General features: G+C 43.1%; 2 protein-coding genes across 2 annotated transcripts; both read right to left on the bottom strand.

The window, feature by feature from the left end:
• Positions 1-410: 410 nt before the first annotated feature.
• rbm42 (RNA binding motif protein 42) lies at positions 411-8,372 on the bottom strand. Its single transcript, XM_056381213.1, has 12 exons — positions 8,022-8,372; positions 7,672-7,728; positions 6,478-6,613; positions 6,241-6,310; positions 5,018-5,089; positions 4,185-4,339; positions 3,814-3,984; positions 3,459-3,593; positions 1,896-2,013; positions 1,536-1,633; positions 828-924; positions 411-629 (listed from the first exon to the last, which is right to left on the bottom strand). Exons 2-12 carry the CDS (start codon positions 7,725-7,727, stop codon positions 517-519), a joined length of 1,221 nt encoding a protein of 406 aa, XP_056237188.1. The 5' UTR covers position 7,728; positions 8,022-8,372; the 3' UTR covers positions 411-516.
• A 1,405-nt stretch (positions 8,373-9,777) lies between these two features.
• Positions 9,778-24,514, bottom strand: LOC130172634 (aldehyde dehydrogenase, mitochondrial-like). The gene is made up of 13 exons (XM_056381477.1): positions 24,328-24,514; positions 21,579-21,683; positions 20,970-21,110; positions 19,642-19,721; positions 18,648-18,759; positions 17,465-17,593; positions 17,157-17,270; positions 15,518-15,620; positions 14,436-14,620; positions 14,000-14,164; positions 12,739-12,896; positions 11,399-11,513; positions 9,778-10,139 (listed from the first exon to the last, which is right to left on the bottom strand). Exons 1-13 carry the CDS (start codon positions 24,442-24,444, stop codon positions 10,107-10,109), a joined length of 1,557 nt encoding a protein of 518 aa, XP_056237452.1. The 5' UTR covers positions 24,445-24,514; the 3' UTR covers positions 9,778-10,106.
• Between the last annotated feature and the right edge of the window lie 512 nt (positions 24,515-25,026).

The following is a 25,026-nucleotide window of genomic DNA, read 5'->3' on the forward strand; positions in this document are numbered from 1 at the left end:
TTTGTTTTGAAGGAAGCGATCATTCACAACTCTAAGGTTACGATCCAGCCTTCAGAGTATTGTGCTGAGTCATGGTTACATCCCGTGCTGTCTCTGAGCCACGCTGCTGGGTCTCTGCAGTGGAGCTCACTGATGCTGGAGGAGCATTCAGAGAGCATTTACGGTTTATGTAGGTGACTGTCTGAGGACCATCTTAGCTGGAGTGAAAACAGTAATAATCAATATGTACAAACATAGTAGATACAGATCTATCAGCTTCCTGAGGTCACCTGATGGGTGAACCACACTACTGAAGAAGCAGAGGCCCAGGTCCAGTAAGAACTGACTGGGATCAGAATCAGTACGAGTACTGCAATGTGAAAACAATGTGTTCAGGTAAAGATCCAGTAAAATGAACCAGAACCAACAACTTTGAAATTATGGTTTTATTTAAGAAAGAGTGACCACCCAGACAACCTCAGGACAGCTCCTGATCGGACAAATTAAAATAAGACAACACACAAACTCGCACAGACACTATCTCAGGCCTAGTTTCTTCTTCTCCTTCTGTTTCTTGCGAACCACCTCCATGTTGCGGTCCTTCCACATGCTCTTCCTCAGTTTGATGGGCCGACTGCCAACATACTTCCCTGGAAACACACAGCAGAGAGAGAGGGATTCACAGAGGCTGCAGGTATCAATACGACTGTCAATTAGTCATCAGTTAAAGCTGGAAGTCTCCAAATGTAAAATGCAACAAGTCCACATCAAAGGTCAACATGCAAACAGAACCAGGAAGTGATGAGAGGAGCAGGTGACAGAGGTTGAAAGTCTGTGAAGAGACTGACCGTTCATCTCTCTCATGGCTCTGACGTAGTCGTTTGGATCTTTGAAGCTGACGAAGCCGTAGCCTTTAGTCTTCCCTGTGCGTTTGTCTCTCACCACCTGAAAACAACAGTTTTTGTGAGGATTTCATACACACACACGGCCATGTGATGCCTAACGCAGGTTTGAGCTCATCACCGTCATTGTATTTTTTTTTTTTTTTTTTTTTTAACAGTGCATGTGGTGTATTACATATTCATCCAAAGAATTAGATTAGAAAACAAAGGAAAAAAGCTTTTACAAGGAGCTTTGGTTCAGATTGTTTTTGTACTAACATTGACAGGAAGTGCTCCTGGATAATGTGAAGGTGTCATTACAGATCTCTGCAGCAGTGTCCAAGTGACCTGATGTGTACATACCCTCAAGTTTAACCCAAATACTGTTGTCTGCTGCCACATGGTAGTAAATGTATTAGTGAAATTCATTTACATTGATGTACAGTCCTGGAATTTACCTGAATGATGATCAATTATCGTCTCAAATGATCAGAGAAAAGTCTCCGATTCGGATAACATGCAGCGAATGTCATTAATGTAAAACTCAATCCTCAATGTAAATGTTATACTGACCCTGATTCATGCGACAGGTGAGTAAAATGCTCTGGGAGCTGTAGGAATGAGGATGTGATTACAGGACGTGAGCAGAGCAGAAACACAGTAAACCAAGCCGACCTTAGCTTTGAGGAAAGACGGGTATCTGCTGAAGGCTCGGGCCAGTATGTCGTCATTCACCTCGTTACCAAGATCACCACAGAATATACGGAAGTCATCTGCGGCAGGGAGACAGAACAAAGAGTCGGACAGTGTTACCTTCATCCTGCAGCAGCTCCGCAGCAACAAAACAGTCACATTAAGAGTTTAAGTTTGTACACACTCAGCTGAGCTCAGTGATATCCAACATGTGTGGTGAGGAACCCAACCATTGATGGGGGACAACTGACAAAATGTTGACATGCAAGTGTTAGTGATTTAGGAAGCACATCACAGTTTATGTTAAATGATCTTTATCATTTGTGTTGCAGCAGTTTGTACCTGCTTCCCACTCCAACAGACTGGGGTCCTCCCAGCTCGTCCCTGCTGCAGTCCGGATACACTTCTTCACCTTCTCAGACTTTGCTTTCTTTTTGTCCTCTGCAGCACTTTCCACAGGCTAAAACACACACACACATACACACACACACAACGTCTTCACCTACATATAACTGGTAGATAAAGGAGTAGTTTTGCTTTTCCCTGAAACATTTTTTGATCCTTAGAGACAGTTAGTGTGTTGTTCCAGGCCAGTTTAGGGAAACACTCTGCAGACGCTACACAAATGAGAGATTATGAGACTCTTTACATGATGTATTTATTCCTTCTTTCAAAAGGCTTAGCTGAGACAGTAAACATCCACCGTCTATGATCAGCTGCAGCTGCTCTGCCTGGAGCTGTGGCTGTGGATGGACCTACTGCAGCTGCTGCTGTGGTTTAATCTATGCTCCTATGAGGCTAAGAGCAGTGACCACTCCTTACACCAGAAACACACTGCGTGTGTGTGTGTGTGTGTGTGTGGGCTGACGTCTCTGAACTCCTGCAGAAAAGCATGCGTGTGTTCACACACCGGCTGTGATTCTGCTGCAGCTCTCTCTCTCTACATAGAGTTTACAGGCTGCTCCAGTGTTGGATTGCTCTTCGTTATAAATTAATTTCTGATTTATTTTTGCCATAAAATGTCAGTCTCCACATGCAGCTGCTAAAATGGTTAAATAATATATTCATATTTTTTCGTGTGTCATATTCCGATTCAGCCTAGACAGACACAACTGAAGTGGAAGGAGTCAGTTATACGTTATGTTGCTGGTATGATCACATACTGACTAGGAGACGCTTCACGCATGAAAAAGAGGTTTGACTCTAAATCTCTAGATCACATGACGCAGCCGCAAGGCGTGAGACGCAGTGCGTTTGTTCTAACCCGTTAACACAGGTGCCGAAATGAAATCCAAGACGCTCCACAGCCCGCATGCTCACACCAAACATCCAGTGTGTTCCTGGCCTAAGCTAGAGCTCAGGAATGAAGTAGCTTCAGAACAATGTGGTTTTGAATTGAGCTGAACATTAAAGGCTGAATGGAGTTTCTATGTAGGAGGAGCTCCCAATCCATAAATAAAAAGTTTTTGACCTGAGAACAACATATAGTGGAGTACTTGCACAGCAAACCCACCATCTATCTCTCGTGCCTATAATGTTCATGTGTCCACTACGGCAGCATCCAAATCACAGGAGCTGCAGTTTTTTGATAAAGGTCAAATGTGTCACAACAGACATAATTAAAGTGATGTGGTGCTACAGAGACGCCCCGGACTACAAATCATATTCTCCACATGAAAAAGGAACATGTTTGTTTGATACAAGACCCAACAAAAATCACATCATCATCATTTCCATATTTCTCCAGTGAAAGGTAAATGAAAAAATTACCATTCTGACTCATATCACAATCACAATATCTGGCAAAATAATTGCAATATAATAATTTTGTTGCAGCCACAGTATGAATGAGGATATGAGAGCCTCAGAGTTCACAGCAGGAAGCAGACTGCTGATCACTTGTACCTCAATGTGGGGGGGCTCAGGCTCAGGCATGCTGGGGCCAATGACAGTGCCGCTGTTGTCACTCTCCTTCTTGTCCAGTAGACCTGCGGCCATCACTGCTGCCTGCTGCTCCGCCACCCGTGCTGCCAGCTCCTCCTGAGAGATCAGAAACATGAACAACCAGCCTGATGCTACAGCAGCACCACCACCCTACAGTATTACACACTGACCACCACCACCCTGTTACTAACACATACCAGAGTTAAGTACATTACTTTTAAAATACACCATAACACAAAACTCGTACTGATGCTGACACAGACAGCGTAGAGTTTCCAGACATTATTGTGTAAGATATCGATCAAGACGCCCGTACCATTCTGGCTTGTCTCTGAGCTCTGACGTCGATTCTTTTATGTCCAACAGGAGCAGGGGGAGCAGAGTAAACAGTCGGCGCTGCCTGGATGATTGACTGTGATGGTTTAACGGGAGGCGGGGCTCCCTGTCTCGTGGACGGGGCCGACACCATCGAGACCATGGCTCTGACCTGAGTGAGACACACCAACAGACACAGAGAGACGAGAGTTCAAGATAGAGGGGGACATCACAAGAATATTAATGTGGAAAATGAAGTTTACCCCAGTAACGTTCATTTTTACTAGTAGCTGCTAATTGAGACATAAAGCAGTAACATCACACGGACTGATGTGGTGATAAATGTCCCTGTCTGCTGCATTGAGCTCTGACCTGAGGAGCAGAAGTCATGTGCTGCATGGGCTGAGAGGGACCCTGGGGTGCCTGGCCCTGCAGGGAAGGAGGGAGCATCATGGGAGGAGGTGGAGGAGGCCGGGGCAGAGGAGGTGCTATCGGAGGACCACGCATCATTGGCAGCCTCTGACCACCTGAAACCAAAGATAAAAGCATCTAAATCAAGAATTGAAAGCTGCTTTATGATTTAAACTGGTGCAGCGACTCAGCACGCCTGCTCTCCTCGGGCAGGTCATTCTAATGTCCTGAGGCTCTAAAAGCAAATGCACAGTCCCCTTTGCCTTTGGGACAGATAACAGAGTTTAGCTCAAGGATCTCAGGCAGTGCGTTTGGTCATATAGCAGTTCTGAGATGTAAGAAGTTGACAAACCAGATAGAGCCTTAAAAGTGATCACAAGTATCTTAAAATAGATCCTAAAAGACACAGTAGCCAATGTAAGGGGGATCAAATGGGTGTAATATGATGACATGTTTTGGAACCAGTTCAGTTTGGCTGCAGCATTTTTTATGAGTTTCAGTAATCAAGATGTGATGAGATAAATGCATGAACAACCTTCTCCAGATCAGTGAATGACGCTAATGATTTGATTTTCACAATATTCTGTAGCTGATAAAAACATGATTTGACAACCCTTTTTACATGGAGGTCCAGTTGAAATCAGAGTCAAATATTACACCAAGATTTCTGGCAGAGGACTGTTATCTGACCTCTGAAGCTGAATGGAGTCTTTAACCTATGACCTTTGACCTCCTATGGAATTACTCCTAGTAAAGGATAAACCATTAAACTAGTAGTCTACTGGTAAACTTACCAGGTCTCTGCAGGATGTGGGGGACAAAGGCTGGTCTCATCATGGGGGGAGGGGGGGGACGTACTGGAGGGACTGGGAGAGACACAAGTCACAGTGAGTGTTAATTAGTGTGTAAACATCTGAGGAGCATGAAGCCAGCAAGACATGAGTGTATGTATACAGTGAATGTATATTTGTCTTTATGTGCATCATGGGAGGAGGTGGAGGAGGCACTATCAGCCTCGTCAGCCTCTGACCACCTGACAACAGTGTCAGGATGAAAAACATCAATATGAACCCATTTTGTGAATTTTCCACTTGAAGTCTACAGAAAGTGGTCTCAGACTTTTGGACCCCTCTTCATAAAGTCAGTGAACCCTTTGGAATTGTATAGTTATTTATCCTAAAATATGATCAGATCTTCATCTAAGTTACGATAATAAACAAACAGAATCTATTGTAACTAATCATTGTGTTGTTCTTGTTCAAACATTCAAAGTGTGGCTGGAAACAGTGTGTGAACCTATCGACTAATGACATGAACAGAAGCTAACTGGAGTCAGGAGTTATCAGACCTGGAGTCAGTCAGTGAAACCAGACTGGAGGTTCTGGGTCAGAGACACTTTGACTTATAAACAACACTCAGACATTTAGAGAAACATCAGCTGATGTGAACCAGGCCTCACAACAAAGATCTCAGACACTGAGGATGAAGAAGCTGATGAGCATGAAGCTGAAAGGGTCACAGACTTCAGATCTTCATCAGTCCACAGTCAGACAAACTGTCTACAGATGGAGATGATTCTGTTCTGTGGCTACTCTCCTTGGAAGTGGACGTCCAGCTAAGATGACTCCACAGCTCCACACAGATGATCAGTAACAAAGAAGCTCAGAGTCACAGCTGAAGGCTTAAAGGAATCAATGGAGCTGGTTCACATCTCTGTTCATGAGTCAAACTCAGAGCCCAGACCTGAATCCAGTAGAGATGCTGTGGACTCACACCTGACATCCTGAGAACATGTATGAGCTGAAGCAGCTCTATAAAGAAGAGCAGCTCTGATCAGCAGCTACTGGAAGCGCTGGTTTTAGGTTTAACCAGTTATTAAATCCACCCGTTCACTGACTGTTTCCACCTGCACTGCGAATGTTTAATGACTGTGATCAACAAAGACACCAAGATCATAACTGTATGATATTAGTGCCAAACCCTTGTTAGTGTACAGGTGTCAGGAGTTTATGTTCACCTGGTCCCACAAAGGCCGGTGGAGGAGGACCAACAAAACTAGCAGCTCTGGCCTCTAATGTCTGCTGGACCTAAGAGGGAAGAGACCGACAGAGTGTGAGGACGAGATTTAGCCTGAGCTGCCAAAGACCTTCAATTGATAAATATCATCTCAGGCATTAAAACAAACAATACAATTGTTTCTATAAGCAATCTGGATAGTACATCACTACCCAGACACTACTAGAAGAGTACAAACCTGTCTGTAGGTGTTGGTGCCTATGATGGGTCTCACTACTGGAACCGTTGGGACAGCCAGGGCTACAGGGACTGCCTCTATAACAGGTGGGCTTCCTGATACTGGTACTGGACCACCAAGAACCTCCTGCTCAAAACTGCAGCGAAAAGAGTGTAAGACAGACTGACATTTATAGCAGGGGTCGACACATGACTGGTTATATCTTTAGAGTCTATTTGTGATTTAAAAAATACATATAACCAATAAAAGATGATGGTGAAAACACAGAATGATTGAATAACGAAAGTGTTGATTCTCTGAGAGATTGAACAGTGAATGGAAGTGAGGGACTCCATGTTGCTTATAGTGCATCCACTCAGTCAAGTAGAGCTGTGCAGTAACCCACTTACAACAGAGTCCAGCTGCAGGAAAAACTACAGAGGTTGGCAAGTAATTTTCTGTTGATTGACAAACTGATTCATCAAATTATCATTTCAACACTAATTCTGCAACAAAAAATGGCCTAATGCTTAACAGTCTAACTATTTGTTCTCTAGATTGCATGACTACTGAAAATAAAACATGTAATGTGTTTGGGTCCTGTTATTCACTTAATAATGATCATATTTCTCCGGAAAACCTTCAAACTTACTTCAAGTTTTAATAAAAACAAAACTTAATATTTCTAGCCTAGGTTTGAGACACAACAAGAAAAGGTTTTAATTCAGTCATTCTGAAAGCTGCAATGTGACCCACACTATTTTCCTCATCATCAGTAAGTAGACATGTGGATTCTAATTCAGCCTGAGATCAACCTGCCAGCTGCAAAGTTCAGCCCTAGTGGCTAACTTCCCAAAATGAATGGTGTCCTCTGGCCCTGCTGATACTAGACACTATAAAGAGATATTCAGTAAATCTGTCAGGCAGATAAAACCTGACATGGGAGCATCAGTGGTGACACACAGACGGAAGTTTCTTCATGCTTTCCCTGAACCTGTACTGACAATGCAGTCATCACAGGTAAGTCATTTACATTCTCTGAGTTGCCTGTTTATGGTTATTGATGACATGGATACATATTTTACACTGCTGTTTCTGTGACTCTGTAGCAGTGTGTTCGTATGCATGTGGTGATTTGGCAGCTGAGCCGTGGAGCTCCTCCGTTGTGTTGGGTGGACTTTGGGTGAACAGACCCTCGACAACAGTTGTACTCACAGAGCCATCTCCGCCTCCATCTCTTTCAGGCGCTCCTCTCCTGACTTTAGCGCCATGCTGTGAGACAGAAACACTGATCAGAGACCAGCCAAACAAGGGATCTATCTAGTTAAGTGACCAAACAATGTGACAAGTGAATTCGTAGACACACGAAATACAAAAGAGCTTCATTGTACAAGGCTCCACTGTTGTAATTTGGGCTAAAAATGTTGAGGCTACTTTGCAGAGCCGAAGTGATTCAGTCTGGGTAGTGAATAGTAGTCTGCAGTGGGATTTCTAACGCACAATGAACCGGAACCTTTCCTTATCTGACATGTTCACACAGGAACGTTATCAACCACAACACTTACCTTTATCTATGGTAGACTCCTCCGATATGAACGGTCACCTCTCGCTGACCAAGTTAACTTCACACGCCGGGCTTTCAAACTAAGCTAAGTAATGTTAGCTAGCACACCACCAGCTAGCTAAGCTGGCAGTTAACCGAGCTAAACCAACTAACCTCTAACCTTAACGCTAACCGCTGTGACCTTCGCTCAGTGATTTCTACGCTAACTAACCTGGCTACATACTGGGAATAAACTTGGTGAAATTGTAAATAATTATTAAGAAGCTACTGTCCGAGTTGTGGACACCATTAGCTTAATGATTATAGCCCCTGTAGTACCAACACTAGTGGTTCCGACTTCTTCTTTGCAAGTCAACATGACTGCCACCTACTGGACTGGGGATGCGCCACCTACTGGACTGGAGTGGAAGGCCAGCGTGTCTTTCCAGTGGTTGATTTGTGTAATTTCTATGATGCCTTTTTTTTTCTTCTTTAAAAAAAATTATTTTCTTTATTTCAAAAGTTCCACATACACAAGAGGTCAAATAACCATAACAGTAGTTCCGTTCAAAAAGTAATTTCAGTGATGCCCAGGATCATGTCTGACCCCTCAGTCTATAGAGGACCCTATAGACTCTATAGGGTCCTCTATAGACTGAGGGTAATTTTAAAAATTCATAGCTTCCGTCTTTAAAGGAAGAGGAAGAAGTTTAAAAGACATCATTTAGAAGAGTTAAAAAAAAAATGAAACAGATTTAATACATGAATCTGAAAACGTGAGTGAAAGAGACAGACGTACAGACTGAAATATCTGTTCAACAGTGAGAGCGATTCTCTAACAGCAGACTCTCTCTGTTACACTGAACACAGAGACACTGAGGAGTCAGACCAGAAGTAGAACCAGAACCCAAATCCAGGATAAAGAGCGTCAGTGAATGTGGTGTTGAATGTGTGGAGGTGGACCAGTGTGTCAGAGGAGACTCTGTAGAAGGACAGAGAGCCAGCAGGACAGTCCACATACACTGCTACTCTGTGAGAGACACAGGACGAGGAGATAGGTGTCACTCTGTTATTGTGCCAGAGTAACCACTAACATCAGAGCAGATCAGACTCCAGGACTGATCGTTCTTTCCAAACCAAGAGTTTTCACTGACTCCGTTCCTTCTGATTCCTCTGTAACTCACTGATGGGTGAACCCTTCCTCTCCACTCCACCTCCCAGTAACAGCGACCAGTCAGACCAGTTGTACACAGCCAGGACAATGGTCAAATCTATCTGGATGATCAGGATATGACTGATCCTTTCTCACACGTGTCACCTTGTCAGACAGTTTGATCTTTGTGTTCACTGTTCACATCAGTGATACATGCAGGTGGTCTGGATTCTCTCAGTTGTGCCTCTGTACCGTGTGATGACGACAGGAGGGAGATGCAGGAAGTGGACATGCTGCTGTGCTTCCTTAGAGCTGTCACACAGGAGAGGCCTAATGCTGCTGACCCTCTCCACAGTGAGTGTCATCGACATCAGCTGTGTCAGCTCGCGTCTCCAAGTCCAGGTCCACCTCCTCTCTTGGAGCTGACAGCCCTTGGCTGTCTTGAAAACTCTGATCTAATGTTTTTGTATTTTCATTTTCTTTGTTAAATCTCACCTTTTGTGTTTTATCTTTTGTTACATTTACATAAAAAAAGGAACAAACAGAAAAGAACAGACATTTTCAGTGAAACATTTGCACATTAGCTCCTCCTTTAACCTGTAAATAACACACAGAACAAGCTGAGTGCCTCAGATGCTTTTATTCTGAAAAATAAGAAATCTCTGAGCCCACATATTACAAACAAAGACTGTGACTGTATAGTTTTATGATTACTTTAAATCAGGTGGAGAATTTCAGGCCTGAAGAGCAGAGCTTTCTACACTCAGTAGTTTTTATTCACTATTTTGATTTAGTCAGGATGTAAATTTAAAGTCTGTGCATTAACCACAGAGCTCACTGGGATTCTTCCTGCTTCAGCAGGTTTGTTATGAGCATGTGACATAAAGCAGATTCACTCTCAGTCTGACATCTCTTCTCAGCTGTTTCCTGTCTCCTGTTCACAGCTGCACACGTCTAAGAGTTCTTCTGTGGCACCTTGATGGTCACCTGACAACAGACAAACACAAGGTTCACACTCAGGATTTAACATGAAATACATTCCTTAACTTTCAGTTCATACAGGCGTGTTATCAGTCTCTGCGTTCACCTGTGGTTATTAAAGAAATCAATCTCCATCTTTAAATCTGGTGTCAGTTATTTCCCAGTCTCGGCAGGGTGAACTGATTAGATTTTGGTGGTCAAAGGTCAAAGTCACTGTGACCTCACAAAACATGATTTTGGCCATAACTCACAACTTCATTGACTAATTATGACCCAATTTAACTTACATGTGTGTAAGGATAAGATTAGGTGATGACATTTTATACCCAAAGGTCAAAGGTCAACTTCACTGTGACGTCATAATGTTCTGTAAAATCACTTCGGCCATTATTCAATGCTGTAACTCAGGAAGGAGAGACTGTGACCATATTTCCTGTAACATGACCGGATGGTGGAGGAAACAACTGCGAGGTGGTGATTCTAGTTTAAACAAAAATAATTATACACAGTCTTTCTCTTTGCTAAGACACTTGATTTAGCTCAGGTGCCTCCAGTTTCTCTTGATCATCTTGATGTTGGAGATCCTGTGTGGAGATGGAGAAACTTCCAGAAGGACGACCATCACTGCAGCTCTCCACTGATCTGGTCTTTATGTCAGGGTCCAGACAAAGAATCTCCTCAGGGACCGTTTGTAAAAAGACCCTTCTTCCCTGACGTCTCAGTTGGTCCAGGTCCAGCTCTAGAAGAGTCCTGGTGGTTCCAGACTTCTTCATGTCAGAATGATGGAGACCACTGTTCTTCTCAGGAACCTTCAATGCAGCAGAAATGTTTTGGAGCCTGGACACAGTCCTGTCTCTGAGCTCTGCAGCGGCTCCTTCCTCCTCATGGTTTCTGCTCTGATGATTGTCAGCTGTGAGACCTGATATAGACAGGTGTGTGTCTTTACACATCATGTCCAATCAGCTGAGTTTACCACAGGTGGACTCCAGCCAAGGTGTAGAAACATCTCAGAGATGATCCAGAGAGATGGAGGAACCTGAAGTGTCTGAATACTTTACTTTTTAATACAGTGGTCCCCAACCACCAGGCTATGGACCGGTACTGGTACAATTGCCTAATAACAGGCTATTATTGCAAACATATCTAAAATTCTGTTTTCATGTTGTCATGGTGGTGTAACGCTGTAAGATAAGAACATGTGAAACAGTGACGGGGTCTGAAGACTTTCTGAATGAACTGTACGTGTGTATATTTGAAGTTTTTACCGTCTTGACTTCTGTGTAGTTGTCTAGACCGTACTCTCCCAGCTCTCTGCCGTTACCTGAGGCCTTGTAACCTCCAAACGGAGCCTGGGCCCCAAACACGTCATAACAGTTAATCCTGCAGAGAGACACACACACACACACACACACACACACACACACACACACACACCACACACACACACACCACACACACACACACACACACACACACACACACACACACACACACACACACACACACACACACACACACACACACACACACACACACACACACACACACACACACACAAAGATAACATTAATAAACAGTTATGCAGGAATGAGTCCTAAAACCCAGACATTAGTCTCTGGGTTGTTGAATGTGTTTTTGGTTCGGTCACTGAAATAAGGTCTGTGTTAACACAAGCTCAAGTCATTTTCACGTTTTATATAAAATACCTCAGTTCTGAGTTCAGTCCTGGTTTCTTTAAGCTTTTACGTCTCTTAAAAAAGACTGGTTACTAATGAGTGTAAATGAGACTGCAGAGGTTGTCGGGACATTAAACGTCATCACAGTGAACATGAAAACTGATCTACTCACCAGTCCACCTTCACAGCCTCCTTGTGTTTATACAAACTGTTACTCACTTTGGAAGAGGAAAGGCTTTTGTAGCAGGTCAGAGCTAAAAGTTTAGTGGTGGTGATGTTGAAGTCATGTGACCGTGGTGTAGTTGCTTTATAGTCTAACATTAGCTTTTTACTTCTGCTGATTGTATTTAGGCTTCAAACATCATGAAGTGGTGTTCATTAGTGAAGATGCTCCTGCTGAACAAAACCTGTCAGTGTCATAAACTCTTGTTTATTTCCTGTAATAATCCAAAAGACAATGGAAAAATCCCACTGGCTTTTTATGGAGGGAACCAGCGTGATGATAACTTCAGGGTTGGACTACAAGAACACATCATCCCTGCAGCACTGTGTAAAGCCTCCGTTATCAGGTATCCAGACACCATCATAAAATCTCTCCTTATTGCTGTTAACAGCTGCTGCAGGTTTTTACACAGTATGATCTTTCCTCTGACAGTCAAACAACCACCTGGATGAGTCTGAAAAACCTCTGTCTAACGCTGAAACACTCAGCAGCTCCAGATGTAGCGACAGACCTCCTCCTCTCATCCATCCGTGTGAATGCACCACAGCAGCCTGCAGCAGAGCGACTCCGTCATCTCATCTGTAATTCTTTTTTTTTCAGTTGTAAATTGTAACTTGTCACACAAACCTCAGACGTGAGCAGCGACAGTGGGGAGTGAAACAGGCCAGAACTACACAAACAAAAAGCATCAATCACTAACTCTCACCAGACTGTGCCGGCACGCAGCCCATTGGAGACGTAGTGGGCTTTATCGATGTCCTTAGTGAACACAGCGGCTGCTAGACCATATTTAGTGTCATTGGCTCGCGTCACCACCTCCTCCAGATTTTTAAACTTCAGGATCTGCATCACTGGACCAAAGATCTGCAAGAGGAAACATGACAGACGAGAAAAAAAAATCAACGTAAGACACATGAGAAAACCATTTAAAAGGACCAGTGTTCAGGGTTTATGGGATCTATTCATGTTTTCATGAATGAATAATCACCTGACATTAAGATTGTTGTGTTTTCTTGGATGTCGCCATGTTTACAGTAGCTCAGAATGGACAAACCACACACTGTTTCTACCTGAAGGCCACTGTAGGTTCTCCTACATGTTTGAAAGGGGGAGGGGAGGGGTATTCAGCTGGTTGCAATCTGCAACCTCACCACTAGATGTCACTAAATCCTTCACATTGGTCCTTTAATAAACACAACAGACATCTTTACATTCTCTCCTCCACCTCTTTCATCACACACCTGCAGGAAACAAACCACAAGAGAAAATAGGTGATCCCAATCCCCCAATTACTGACGGTCACACAATTTGTCACTAGTGGCGCCACAAGATGACATCAGAGCTGGTTTTAATCAAATATCTGAGATGAGGAACTCCCTCCTGATATTCTCACATTTCTGACGTTTAGGACAATAAGTAGAAGTGTTTAATCAACTTCCTTCACTTGTTCCTTCACTTGTTCACTGAGAGGGAGAGGAGATGATTATTCACAGCACTTTGAGGACATAACATGAATGAAAATACGGGACAAATCGCGTCCCATATCTGTTCAATACAGGATGCAGCATTTTATTTTCAAATACGGGACGATCCCGTATTATACGGGACAGGTGGCAACCCCAGCGTTAAAGTTATTTAACTTTTTATTTAGGTTTTTATGGTTCTTTATCATTTTTATTTTAAAAGTTACATTTTTTTTCATGTTCATTTATATTTTTAGAATCCTACTAACGTGAACATTTAGAATAAAAAAATGTTTTGATTTTGTACATTTTTCATTGGCATCAGATTATCTATTACATGATGGCGATGAACGCTGACACCTTGCTGTGTTCAGTGTAATGATGACACACTAAATGGATTCCTAAAAAGAAAATATATACAGTATATATAGCAACAATGATCAAATATATTTATAACAATGTCTATTTCACTTTATTTCTCAGTAGAGTTCAGTACTGCCCCACCTCCTCCCTGGCGATGGTCATGTCGTCCTGGACGTCTCCGAACACAGTGGGCTGGATGAAGTATCCTCTGTCTGCAGCCACTCCTCCTCCACACATCAGCTTGGCTCCCTCTCTCTTCCCGCTGCTGATGTAGCCCAGAATCTTGTTGAACTGCTCCTGGTCCACCTGGACAGGTGATCACACAGGGAGCGGCATCGACATCGGCGGCATATATTGTTTTTCTCTTTTTCTTGCTTTAAAGGTTTTTTCATTATTGTTTGTCCCTAAATGCAAAATCAATAAAATATTAGTCATTGATCTTTTTAGTCCTGGCCCTGATATAAACACAATATATTCATAACAGTGTAGGGATATGTGATGTGTGAGATAACTTCAGGGAGGTCATGTGTTTTTGATAGTGTTTATGTGTGTGTGTGTGTGTGTGTGTGTGTGTTACCTGCGGTCCCTGCTCGGTCTTTAAGTCAAAGGGGTTTCCCACCACTCGTCTCTTAGCTCGCTCCACGCTCCGCTCCACAAACTCATCGTAGATGTCAGCCTGGACGTAGGTCCGAGAGCCGGCGCAGCAGCACTGACCCTGGTTGAAGAACAGAGCGAAGTGCGACTGTTCCACTGCGTCTTCCACTGGAAGAGACGGAGACAAGGAACATACTCAAAGAAGAAGTCAAGAACTGAGCAGTTGAAAGTAAATTTGAGCTTTTTTCTGCAGACTGAGATGGACGTAGCCTCTGTGATATCACCCACAGGTTTCTGAAAAGTGGTTTTGAAGCTCGGAGTGAGCTGCTCAACCCTCCCCATCTTTGCAGTTCCTGACTCCGCCACTAACTCCCAGCTAAAACAAAAACGGACAAAGAGGTGGGGCGTGTGTGGAGCTGAGACTTTGATGAATGCTACTTTGTGGCAAGCATACGTGCACCCACCTAACACTCAAAGAGGCCACGCCCTCAATTATGCAGAAGTTTCAGCCTTAATAAACTGTAAATAGGTGAGTTATATCAAAGTTCACCCCTAAAAATTAGATACAGAGACCAAAACATGTTTATTTCTGCTGTAAAGTTGGACATTTTAACATGGGAGTCTATGGAGATTGACTTTTTGGAGCCAGGCTCTAGTGGTCATTAGAGGAACTGCAGTTTTTAGCACGAGGTTGAGGCTTGTTCTGCACCGACTGTTCTCTACATGTCTCTACACTTTCATTACACACAGAGCCAGACCGAGGCAAACAGCGATTCAAACATTTAAGAAAGACTTGTGACATTTAAATAAAAAGCTCAGACTTCGTAAGGAGCAATATTCATATAAGAGTTACAGCCTCTATTAAACCCCGCCCCCCCTCCCGTACAGGCCTGCATCATGTCAGTGGATGTTGTGCTTTAGCTGATTCCCAAACAAACATACACTTAAACTACCACCACCCAGTGGCCCCACACTGAACCAGCTGTGTAAGGATGATAATCCAGACTTGATTAGAACATGACTTTGGCTGTATAATATACAGCATGTTGCAGACAGAGAACATACTGTTGGCGTCAGACAGGATGATGTTAGGGCTCTTCCCTCCCAGCTCCAGAGTGACCTTCTTCAGGTTACTGCCGCCTGACGCCTGCTGGATTAGATGACCCACCTGACTCAGAGAGAGACAGACAGAGGTGGTGGCAGCTTCACGTCAGATGGAATTATTTCATAGATGGAGAAGTTAGTAAAAATACAACTACAGCTTATTCAAGAGGACATGTAAGTTACAGGTGGTAATGAGTCAGACTGATTGTTTGATAGCAGCTGTAGAAACTTATTCTGTATAGAAGTGTCATGGAGGGCTGCAGTTAGTCTGGATGTTATTATTGTCTGACAATAATCAGCAGTGAAAGCAGGATTATTTTTAGACATGTTAGTTTCTCTTTTCTTTTCTTTTCTGTGTGTTTTCTCTTTGCTGTGACCTACAGGGGAATCATCACTCTTCTCTAAAGACACACAGTAATTCAGAGATGTAATCTGGGGCTGGGCCGTGCACTCCTTTAAAAATACTAGTGCATGTGAATAAATAAGTGCAAAACCACTCCAAGTGTGTGAAGCTGCAGGGAGAAGATCAGGTCCTTCAGAAACCTGGACTGGACTGAAGTGTGGACTCTGGCCTGTGACGATTGTTGCATCAGTTATCAGTAACCCTGATCCTGACCTCTGACCTCTGAAGTGCTCAGACATGTGTGCTGTAAAAACTGCTCTCACTAAAAGCCCGCTCCCTCTCAGTGCATGTCTCTTATATCACTACAGTCCGATTGAAATCAGTGAGCCATGAGGTCTGTGGACTGTTAACCTGTAAACAGATATGACAGTAGCCAGGCTACTACAGGTCATGTCACCATGCTGAGTTGACATTTGAGGAGAGACTCAAACACCCTGAGTGTGTGCAGGAAACCAATCAGGAACTCACTTGTTAACATGTTTCCGTTAGTGTCACACTTCATCTACAAAGTCAGAGTGAAAACAGAAAAACTTGTCTGTCTGTCTCCTCATGTCTTATATCACTGGTTCCATTTATTCACACGTCGACTCAAAACATCAAAACTCTCAAATCTCCAAAACAAAAAGATCAATAAGATCGTTTAACAAGTCATCCATTATCAACATCCAAAACATGTGAAACTCACACCAGACCAAAATCTGAGTCATGATTCAGTCAGACCTGAACACACAGACATGAAGACACCACTGCAAATAAACCTCCAGAAACCTGATTAGAAACCAGAAAAAAAGAATTAAAAAAATTAATTTAAATAAACTTTAAATAAACTTACAATAGATGATTCAGTTCACTTCATTTCCCAAAACATGAGCCAAAAAGAACAGGGGCTCAAGCTGAAGCCCACAGTTTAACTCACTGTATCCATGGCAACATATTTCCTGTTTGTTGGAAAAGTTTGCTCTGTTATCAGAAGAGCTTCTATCACTGCATGTCACCTACAGCTGATCCCATGTCAACAAACTGACAGACACTTAAACGGCCAAGCCTCCTCCCTGGAGAGTCCCTGAACTCATCACTGAAGCTCCATCACACAGTTTGTGTTCATGTGTGTGTCTTTTATAAGATGTAGCGTTAACCTCCACCTGAACTCGTCAGCTCTGGCAGGTTGAATCAGTGCATCATGTCTGACTGTCCTACCTCTGTAGAGCCAGTGAAGGCCACCTTGTCAACGTCCATGTTCTTTGCAATGGCAGCGCCAGCTGACGGCCCCATGCCAGGCAGGATGTTCACAACCCCTTCAGGGAAGCCCACCTGCAAACACACCCACGTCAATCCTTCATCTTTATTTTGTATCACGGATCTTTAATGATTTTGAAACATGAAACATCTCCCCTCCCTCCAAACCGTCCACCATGAAGTCTGAGCCGTCACAGTTAAGACAAAACAATAATAAGTTAAAAAATAAATATTGTTCACCCTCAGGAAGTGTGAATAAAACAAAGTACCTCTTTAATGAGACTGGCCACGTAGAGAGCTGTGAGCGGAGTCTGCTCTGCAACCTTCATCACCACTGTGTTACCTGTCGCCAGAGCTGGGCCCAGTTTCCAGGCCTGCATCAGCAGAGGGAAGTTCCACTGCAGAGAGGAGGAGAGAGGAGGAGAGAGGAGGAGAGGAGCAGATGAAGAGAGAGGAGACAGAGAGGAGGAGAGAGGAGGAGAGGAGCAGATGAATAGAGTGGAGACAGAGAGGAGGAGAGGAGCAGATGAATAGAGCGGAGACAGAGAGGAGGAGAGGAGCAGATGAATAGAGCGGAGACAGAAGGGAGGACAGGGGAGGAGAGAGAGGATGGAAGAGGACAAAGGAGGAGAGGAGGAGTAAAGTCCATATTACACTTCCATCCAATAAATATTCTCTGTCTCACTTCTGTTGAACTCTGTGTTACAGACAAACTCAAGCGCTTCCTGTTTTGCAGATTCACAGGTCACAGGTCAGAGGTCAGAGGTCACCTCTGTTCAGCTGCAGCACCATGTTTGGAAAGTTGTTATTATTATATCCTGTTTCTTTACTCATTTTAGTAACAGATCACAAACTGTAGCATCAGTCTCACAACACAGGAGCCACACAACAGTCAGAGGAAAGGTTTTCCATTTTTCTGAGTTAAGAAGTAAAGTGACGTCTGTCATTACACTGACAATAAGAACTTTAACACCTCTGCTGATAACAAACAGAGGCTGCAGGACGTGAGCTGATCTCGGTGGATGACTTAGTAACGTGAACATTGTTTTCCTACTGTTACCTTGTGGCTGTCTCTCCACCTCTCTCTCTGACTCAATCTTCTATCTTTGCCTGTGAACTGGAAGGTTTCCCAGACCCTCTGGTTTAGAATGACATGACCTTAAACGACCCCTCCTCTCCTCGTCCATCTGTGCCCCAGTGTGAACTCTGGTTGTATTTCAGTGGGTTACACACAACAACAATGAGCCAGTCTGACATATGAAGCTGTGTAAGTTCATCGTTGTTATGGAGAGATCAAAGACAAGGGAAAGACTTTTTAGAGACCGCAGCCATTTATTTTAAACTCAGATATTTCTTTTTATTGTTGCACTCTTCATAAACTCTTGTAACTGTTGAATTATCCTAAAGACAAACATTTTCTGCTGGGGTAAATGGAGCCCCCCCCCCCCTCACCGGTATGATCTGTCCACACACTCCGATGGGTTCATGTCTAGTGTAGCAGAAGTAATCTCCATCGATGGGGATGGTCTTTCCCTCCCATTTGTCAGCCCAGCCAGCGTAGTACCTGAACACAACACAGCTGCTTTTAACATGTGTCACTACAACAGCTTCAGAGCTACAGAGCATTCAGGAAGTATCAGACCTCGTCACTGTTTCAAATATCCTTATGTAATCTTTCCCTAATCCATCTATACTCACTGCCCACTATGACAAATCAAAAACAGAATTTTGATTTTTTTTTGGAAATATATTAAAAAGTACAACTGTTAAACCCAAGAGCCTAAAACCTCAAGTTTTAGTAAAAAAAAGTTTTGTTGTCCAGGTTGTTGCTAGGCAACAGGAGCCATGCTTTGCGACACAACAGTCATGGCGAGCACAGCTGGTGACACAAAGCAAAAGTCCTCCGTAGACCAGACCGTCTGATTTGTGCCCCTGAATTGGGACACAGCTGTTAACTGCCTCAGGATGGCCGTGGTGATTCTTCTTCAGGTCGAGATTCAGGAGGTTTATCTATGATGACGCTGTAGCTGTGTGACCATTGACCATGAAGTCAGGATGAAAAAGAGAAGCAATTTTAAAACAAAAATCATTCCTTTCCTTTTAGGGCCCAAAAATGGCAGAAAAAAAAAAAAAATCTTGAATCAATATGAACATATGAATGTAGCTGAACTAGCAAGTTACTGCAACATGTAAACTAAAGCTAAACTACTGGTTTAACTACGTGTAGTTCACCACTCCCCAACACTGACGGTCAGAGAGGAGACCAGGAACCTGACGGTCACTGAGCTCCAGAGATCCTGTGTGGAGATGGAGACACTTCCAGAGGGAAGTCTGTTTTCCTCCAGACATTAACACAACTGTCTCTCTTTCACTGCAGCTATAATAAAGGCAAAAAATGCCCAAAAAACAAACAAAATACCATGAAACTGTGCTGAGTGTTTGCTACCTGAGACATTTGACCACGTTGGGCAGATCCACGGTGTAGGAAACAGCGTAAGGCTTCCCGTTGTCCAGGGTCTCCAGCTCCTGTGGCAACAACACATCAGCTTTACATTTTACAACAACATGATACGATGTGTGTCCATCAAGGTAATATACAAAATGTTACTGTTAATAAGAAGCAGAAGAAGAGACATTATATTATATCATAATTCATCCATCATAAGTCCTACGAGCTACAACTTGCGAATGTGGGTTAGTTCAGAAAAGACGACACGCTTCAACACAACAATAACTCAGAGAAAACATAATAATCATGTGATTATAAGTAAGACAAATGTGTATACTGGTTCAAACAGACCTGTTCACACAGACACATCTGAGCCAAATGTCAGAATTCCCTTCAGTCCTCCAAAATTTTCTTAATTCTGGTGATTTTGTCTGATCGTTATCACCTTGTGCTTTAATTCTGTTTCATTATTCCAGCACAAAAACATCATACTGCTCTTTTAATTCAGCTCTGACTGTCTCAGCTCAACACAGGGGAAATCAAACACACATTTCAGCCGCGCCTTTTTCTTTGTGCAATAACAGTGTTTTGTTAAAGGTCCATATAGGATAAAGGTCTCTGGCATGTGTTGTTTGATTATAGATCAGGTCTAGGTTCTTTATTAATACTGTGAAAGTATCAAAGCCTCAGTCCACAGAGAAATGCACACAGCCTGTATTCAGAAACTGAGCCTTAAAACCAGCCTTCAGGACTTCTGTAACTTTGTGATGTCACAATAGGGCATTCATCGCTCTCAGCCCCGCCCACCTGGACCCACCATCCAACCTTGCAGGATTTGGTTTCTCTGAGTGTTTTAACTGAAATCTGCTATATTTTTTATTAAATCACTCAGAAAACAGTCAGCCAATCAGAAGAGAGGCTCAGAGCCTCCTCTCCCCTGATTGGCTCACTGACCTGTTGTTACTAGAGCTCCAGAGAGAAGCCTGAGAGAGGAGATGTAAAACTACACTGAGATGGTTTTTGGTTCTTAAAACCACAAATATATCTTCTTCTGGGAGCTTTACATGCAGCTCCACCTTCACACAAGTCTGTTCTGTTCTTTAGGACTTATTCTCCACATGATGTGCAAAAAGAAAACAACCAAAACAAAGTAAGAATATAATAACAAAAGTAGAACATTTAATCCTGGATCGTCAGTATTGGAAACTATGATCTGATTTGATCTGAGCATCAAAGTAAAACAGGTGTGTGTGGTCATGTGAATACACCAGGTTGAGCAGCTAAAGACCTGATTGGTTGTGCTCTGACTTTTAATGATGACTCACAGCGAGGTATGCAGAATCCCTCTCAATGGCATCAGCCAGTCGGGTGAGTAGCAGGCCGCGATGAGAGGCATCCATCCGTCGCCATGGTGACCCCAACCTGAAGGCGTTACGTGCTGCTTTGACCGCCTTGTCTACATCTGCCTGGAGACATGAACACAATGACATGGTTAACCTGGTGAGTCTGTGCTTTTAAAGGAACAGTCCTGTGGGAAAATAGGTCTCAGGAAAATAAACATTCAACTGTATAAAAGCATGATCCCCTCCTCCTCTGTTGATTCGAATCAACACCAATAATCTCAATCTCTTGCTGAGGTTTTTTGGGGAAATTTCCCCTGTGGATGTTTGTTTGGGAGTTTGTTCAACAAGAAAGACATGTCTCTGAGTGTGAAAGGACACGTGCCATCTGACACACATGACTGTCTCTGCAAGACACTGATGAGGACGATCAACACTTAAGCTTTAGAGGAACTGGTCACTCAGAGGCAGTGCGATGGATCTTAAGGAGAAACTGTCTTTTTGCACTTTAGTTGGACCTCTTATGCTCAATTGTAGTGTAATGTTATCTTCCAGTTGCAGTGAATGCCCCCCCCCCCCCCCCTTCTCTCTCACCTCATCAGCCTCTGCAACTTGACAGATAACCTCCCCGGTTGCTGGGTTGATGGTAGGGAAGGTTTTCCCGCTCGTTGCATCCTGCCACTGGTTGTTGATGAACAGCTGGAAAATAAAAATGAGTCATTAGAGGGAAAATTTACACCAAGACAAACCTTGTATTCACATGGTTCCAGTTTATAAATCTCACTCATTGTGCATGAGCCTCATTTCCACTCCCACAGTTAGCCATGAGTGGATGAAGACTCTCCCTTAAACAGTCAGTTTGTATAAAAACACCGTCTGTGCCACAAGTTATAGAGAAGAGAAAGAAGAAGAAGAATTTCACTGATGGTGAAACTGAGGCAAAAACACAATCACTGTATTGTAAAGTCCTGTTTTCCTCTGAACTTCATTTACTGGGACCGGAGAGTCTTAATGAGGCTTAGTGTGACCTCACAAAACACACACAAAACGCCATTACTTATGACAAAATTTCACACAAATGCTTCATATTTTCTGTGACTCTGGATAAACAGGGATGTAACCTGAAACTAGTCTGAGTGGAGGAGGCAGACAACCACAAGGAGGTGATTCTACTTTATCATATAAGATCACCATAAAGAAAAAATGTTAAAAAGAATGTTTGAATTTCTTTTTTTTAAGAATAAGAAATCACATATTTCCTCTTTTGTCTGTTTCATGTAAAACTGTGACATGTAAATGTCCTGCAGATCAATACAGTTTTATGATTTTATAACTGTCTGAGCTGTGGCCACATGAGGAGGGAGGTCAGTGTTGCATTGACACTTCCTGCTGTCCTGTGGTTCAGGGATGTTTTTAATTAAGTGCTATTAGAGAGCTGAGCCAGGTTTACTGTGTGTGATACTGTACTGATACAACTACAACAACAATGATCCATAACAAACCTGATACATAAAGGAAATAAGGAAATATTCTGAGTATAATAATTGCTTATAATTATAATGATGGTTACAGAGACTATTTAATGTGCTACAGATGATAATATTTAAAGTCAGTTCACATAAAAAAAACCATTAGTGGTTTAGCTCAGTACAATGGAGATGGATGGTGTTTCATTTCTGAAGCTCAGAACACTGAAAAATGACACTTAGAAGATTCAACAGTAACATCATCACAGCAGAGACAGTGTCACATCACTCAGGACACATCCACACGGGCTGGAAACAACTGTCTACTGAAAATGATTTGAGCGGCTGTTTCTTAGGTTTGAGTTTGGACAACCTGGAAAAAGAAACCTCATATATCCATGTGGTCAGATACAACCAGAGGCAACGGAGAAAAGGTGTTTTTGTGATTGTAATTCAGGTGAAGTGACTCGTTACGCTCTTTGAGAGCAGGCTGCAAAGTGTCACCAAAACTCCTTCAGCTGAAAAACAAACAAAAAAAAAAAACCACAGTCATCGCTCAGAGACACATTAGGGTTTCTCCTCAGTTCAAACTCCAGGTCAAAAGCTTGAATCTGTGCGGGCATCTCTCTCATTACCACCACTGAAGTGCTCTGGAGCAAGACCAGAACCCACAACTGTTCCAGCAGCTGCTGCGAAGTCAGCAGATCAGTGTGTGTACTGCTGTGAATGTGTGGAGACGAGTGTGTGTTTCAGAAATAGAAGCAATTCCCTGAGCTCTACAGGACGATGAACTCCATTCTTCATAAACATATTCCCCCATTTGTTTATATGATGATGGTGCAGAGCGCTGCCTAACTCGTGACTCCAACATCTCCCATAATGCAAATGGACTGAGATCTGGAGATCGTGAATGTCACTGCATTTGATCATCTTAATCCTCATCAGACCATCAGTGACCTCTGTGACCTGTCGATGGAGACACTTGTCATCCTGAAGAGGCCCCTCCCATCAGTCAGACGTGTTTCATCATAGGATAAAGGTTTATCACTGCAGCTCTACTGTAACTTCCCTCTGTGTGTAACCGTGGACGACTGTTGGTGACTCAGTGTGATCACATCCTGCACTGACATCCTCAGTCACAGTCATCAAAAGTCTGACCCTGTTTACTGATGTCTTTCCCATAGAGCTAAATGCAGATGTCACTTCAGTCACTGTTACTATGGAAACGCCAGAGAGTTGATCACCTCTGTAACTGAAGCTCCAACAATGAACCCACTGTAAAGTCACTTTTCATGTTGATACAGAATCAGAATGAAGTGGGTCTCATCAATGTTTATATACCTGCCACAGAGCATGATGGGATATTAACAAGCATCTGCACTCTCCACTCATTTAATCAGGTTTTCCTTTACTTTGTCACCTTCCTGTAAAAAGACCCTGCAGCTGAGCTGGTTCATTATTCCATTAAAATCACAAGGACGCACTGTTAATGATTATGTAACCTCACCCCACCACGTGAAACTTATCTCTCCCTGTAAGGATTTCACAACAGGAAGCCGGATCCCTCAGTGTAGACAGGCTGTGCAGTTGGCTAAAGTTCCCTCGCTCTGCCCCGTGCTGCAGGCGGCTCTCTGCAAACCAGAGGCTCCTCTTTCCGTTAACAGGAGCCCAAGCAAACCAAAGCAACCGAGCACAGTCACTGTTCTGCAGCGGTGAACCCTTCAGTCACAGCAGTGTGTCCACGCACGCACGCACGCACGCACTCACTCACTCACTCACTCACTCACTCACACACACACACTTGTTGATTACGCAGTTGGCCAATATCCAACACCATGTCATGCACTTGAAATGAGCATGGCTAACTAAGGCTATACCTTGTTGTAGTGGACCTCGGGCTGGGTGCTGGGTGCTGGGATGGCGGCAGCAGAGTAGTGACACACCGACAGTCGACTCAGTCTGGGCAGGGCCCAAGAAAACACGGTCTGGAGCATGATGCCTCTTCCTGCACACAAACGGTCTGCGTATAGTCCAGGCCGAGGCTCAACGAGTAGCCTAGGGGGGCAGAGCTGGGCCTCAAGCCCCGCCCATACCCTCTACGTCATCACTCTACGTCGAAACACATCGGTATCAATGACAGTTGGTGCAGGCGGCTGAACATGATAAATGTGACATTGAATTCATTGTAAATGTGTTGATCCTATAGGGTAAATTTCACATACATAAATGCAGAATAATAAAAGTAACTCCCAATTTTTAGGTATAATGTATAATAATATTCTTGATCTTGTAAATACTAAAGAAATAATAATAATATATATAGGCTTATATATTCAATATACAAAATAAATCTGTCAAATTGTATGGTGTACTCTGTAAAGAGGAATCTGAGCATAAGTAATCAGGAATCTTTTTCTCATAGTTTTACTGTACTGTGGTTGATTTTCTCAATTTGTCTTTTATGCATGTTTCTTATTGTTTCATTATGTTTATATATACACACACACAATAGTTCTGACTACTGATAATATGACAGGATGGCAGAAGTAAAACATAGATGCACACATCTTTACTTA

The sequence above is a fragment of the Seriola aureovittata genome, chromosome 7 (genome assembly GCF_021018895.1).
Source record: "Seriola aureovittata isolate HTS-2021-v1 ecotype China chromosome 7, ASM2101889v1, whole genome shotgun sequence".
In the NCBI taxonomy this organism is placed as follows: domain Eukaryota; kingdom Metazoa; phylum Chordata; class Actinopteri; order Carangiformes; family Carangidae; genus Seriola; species Seriola aureovittata.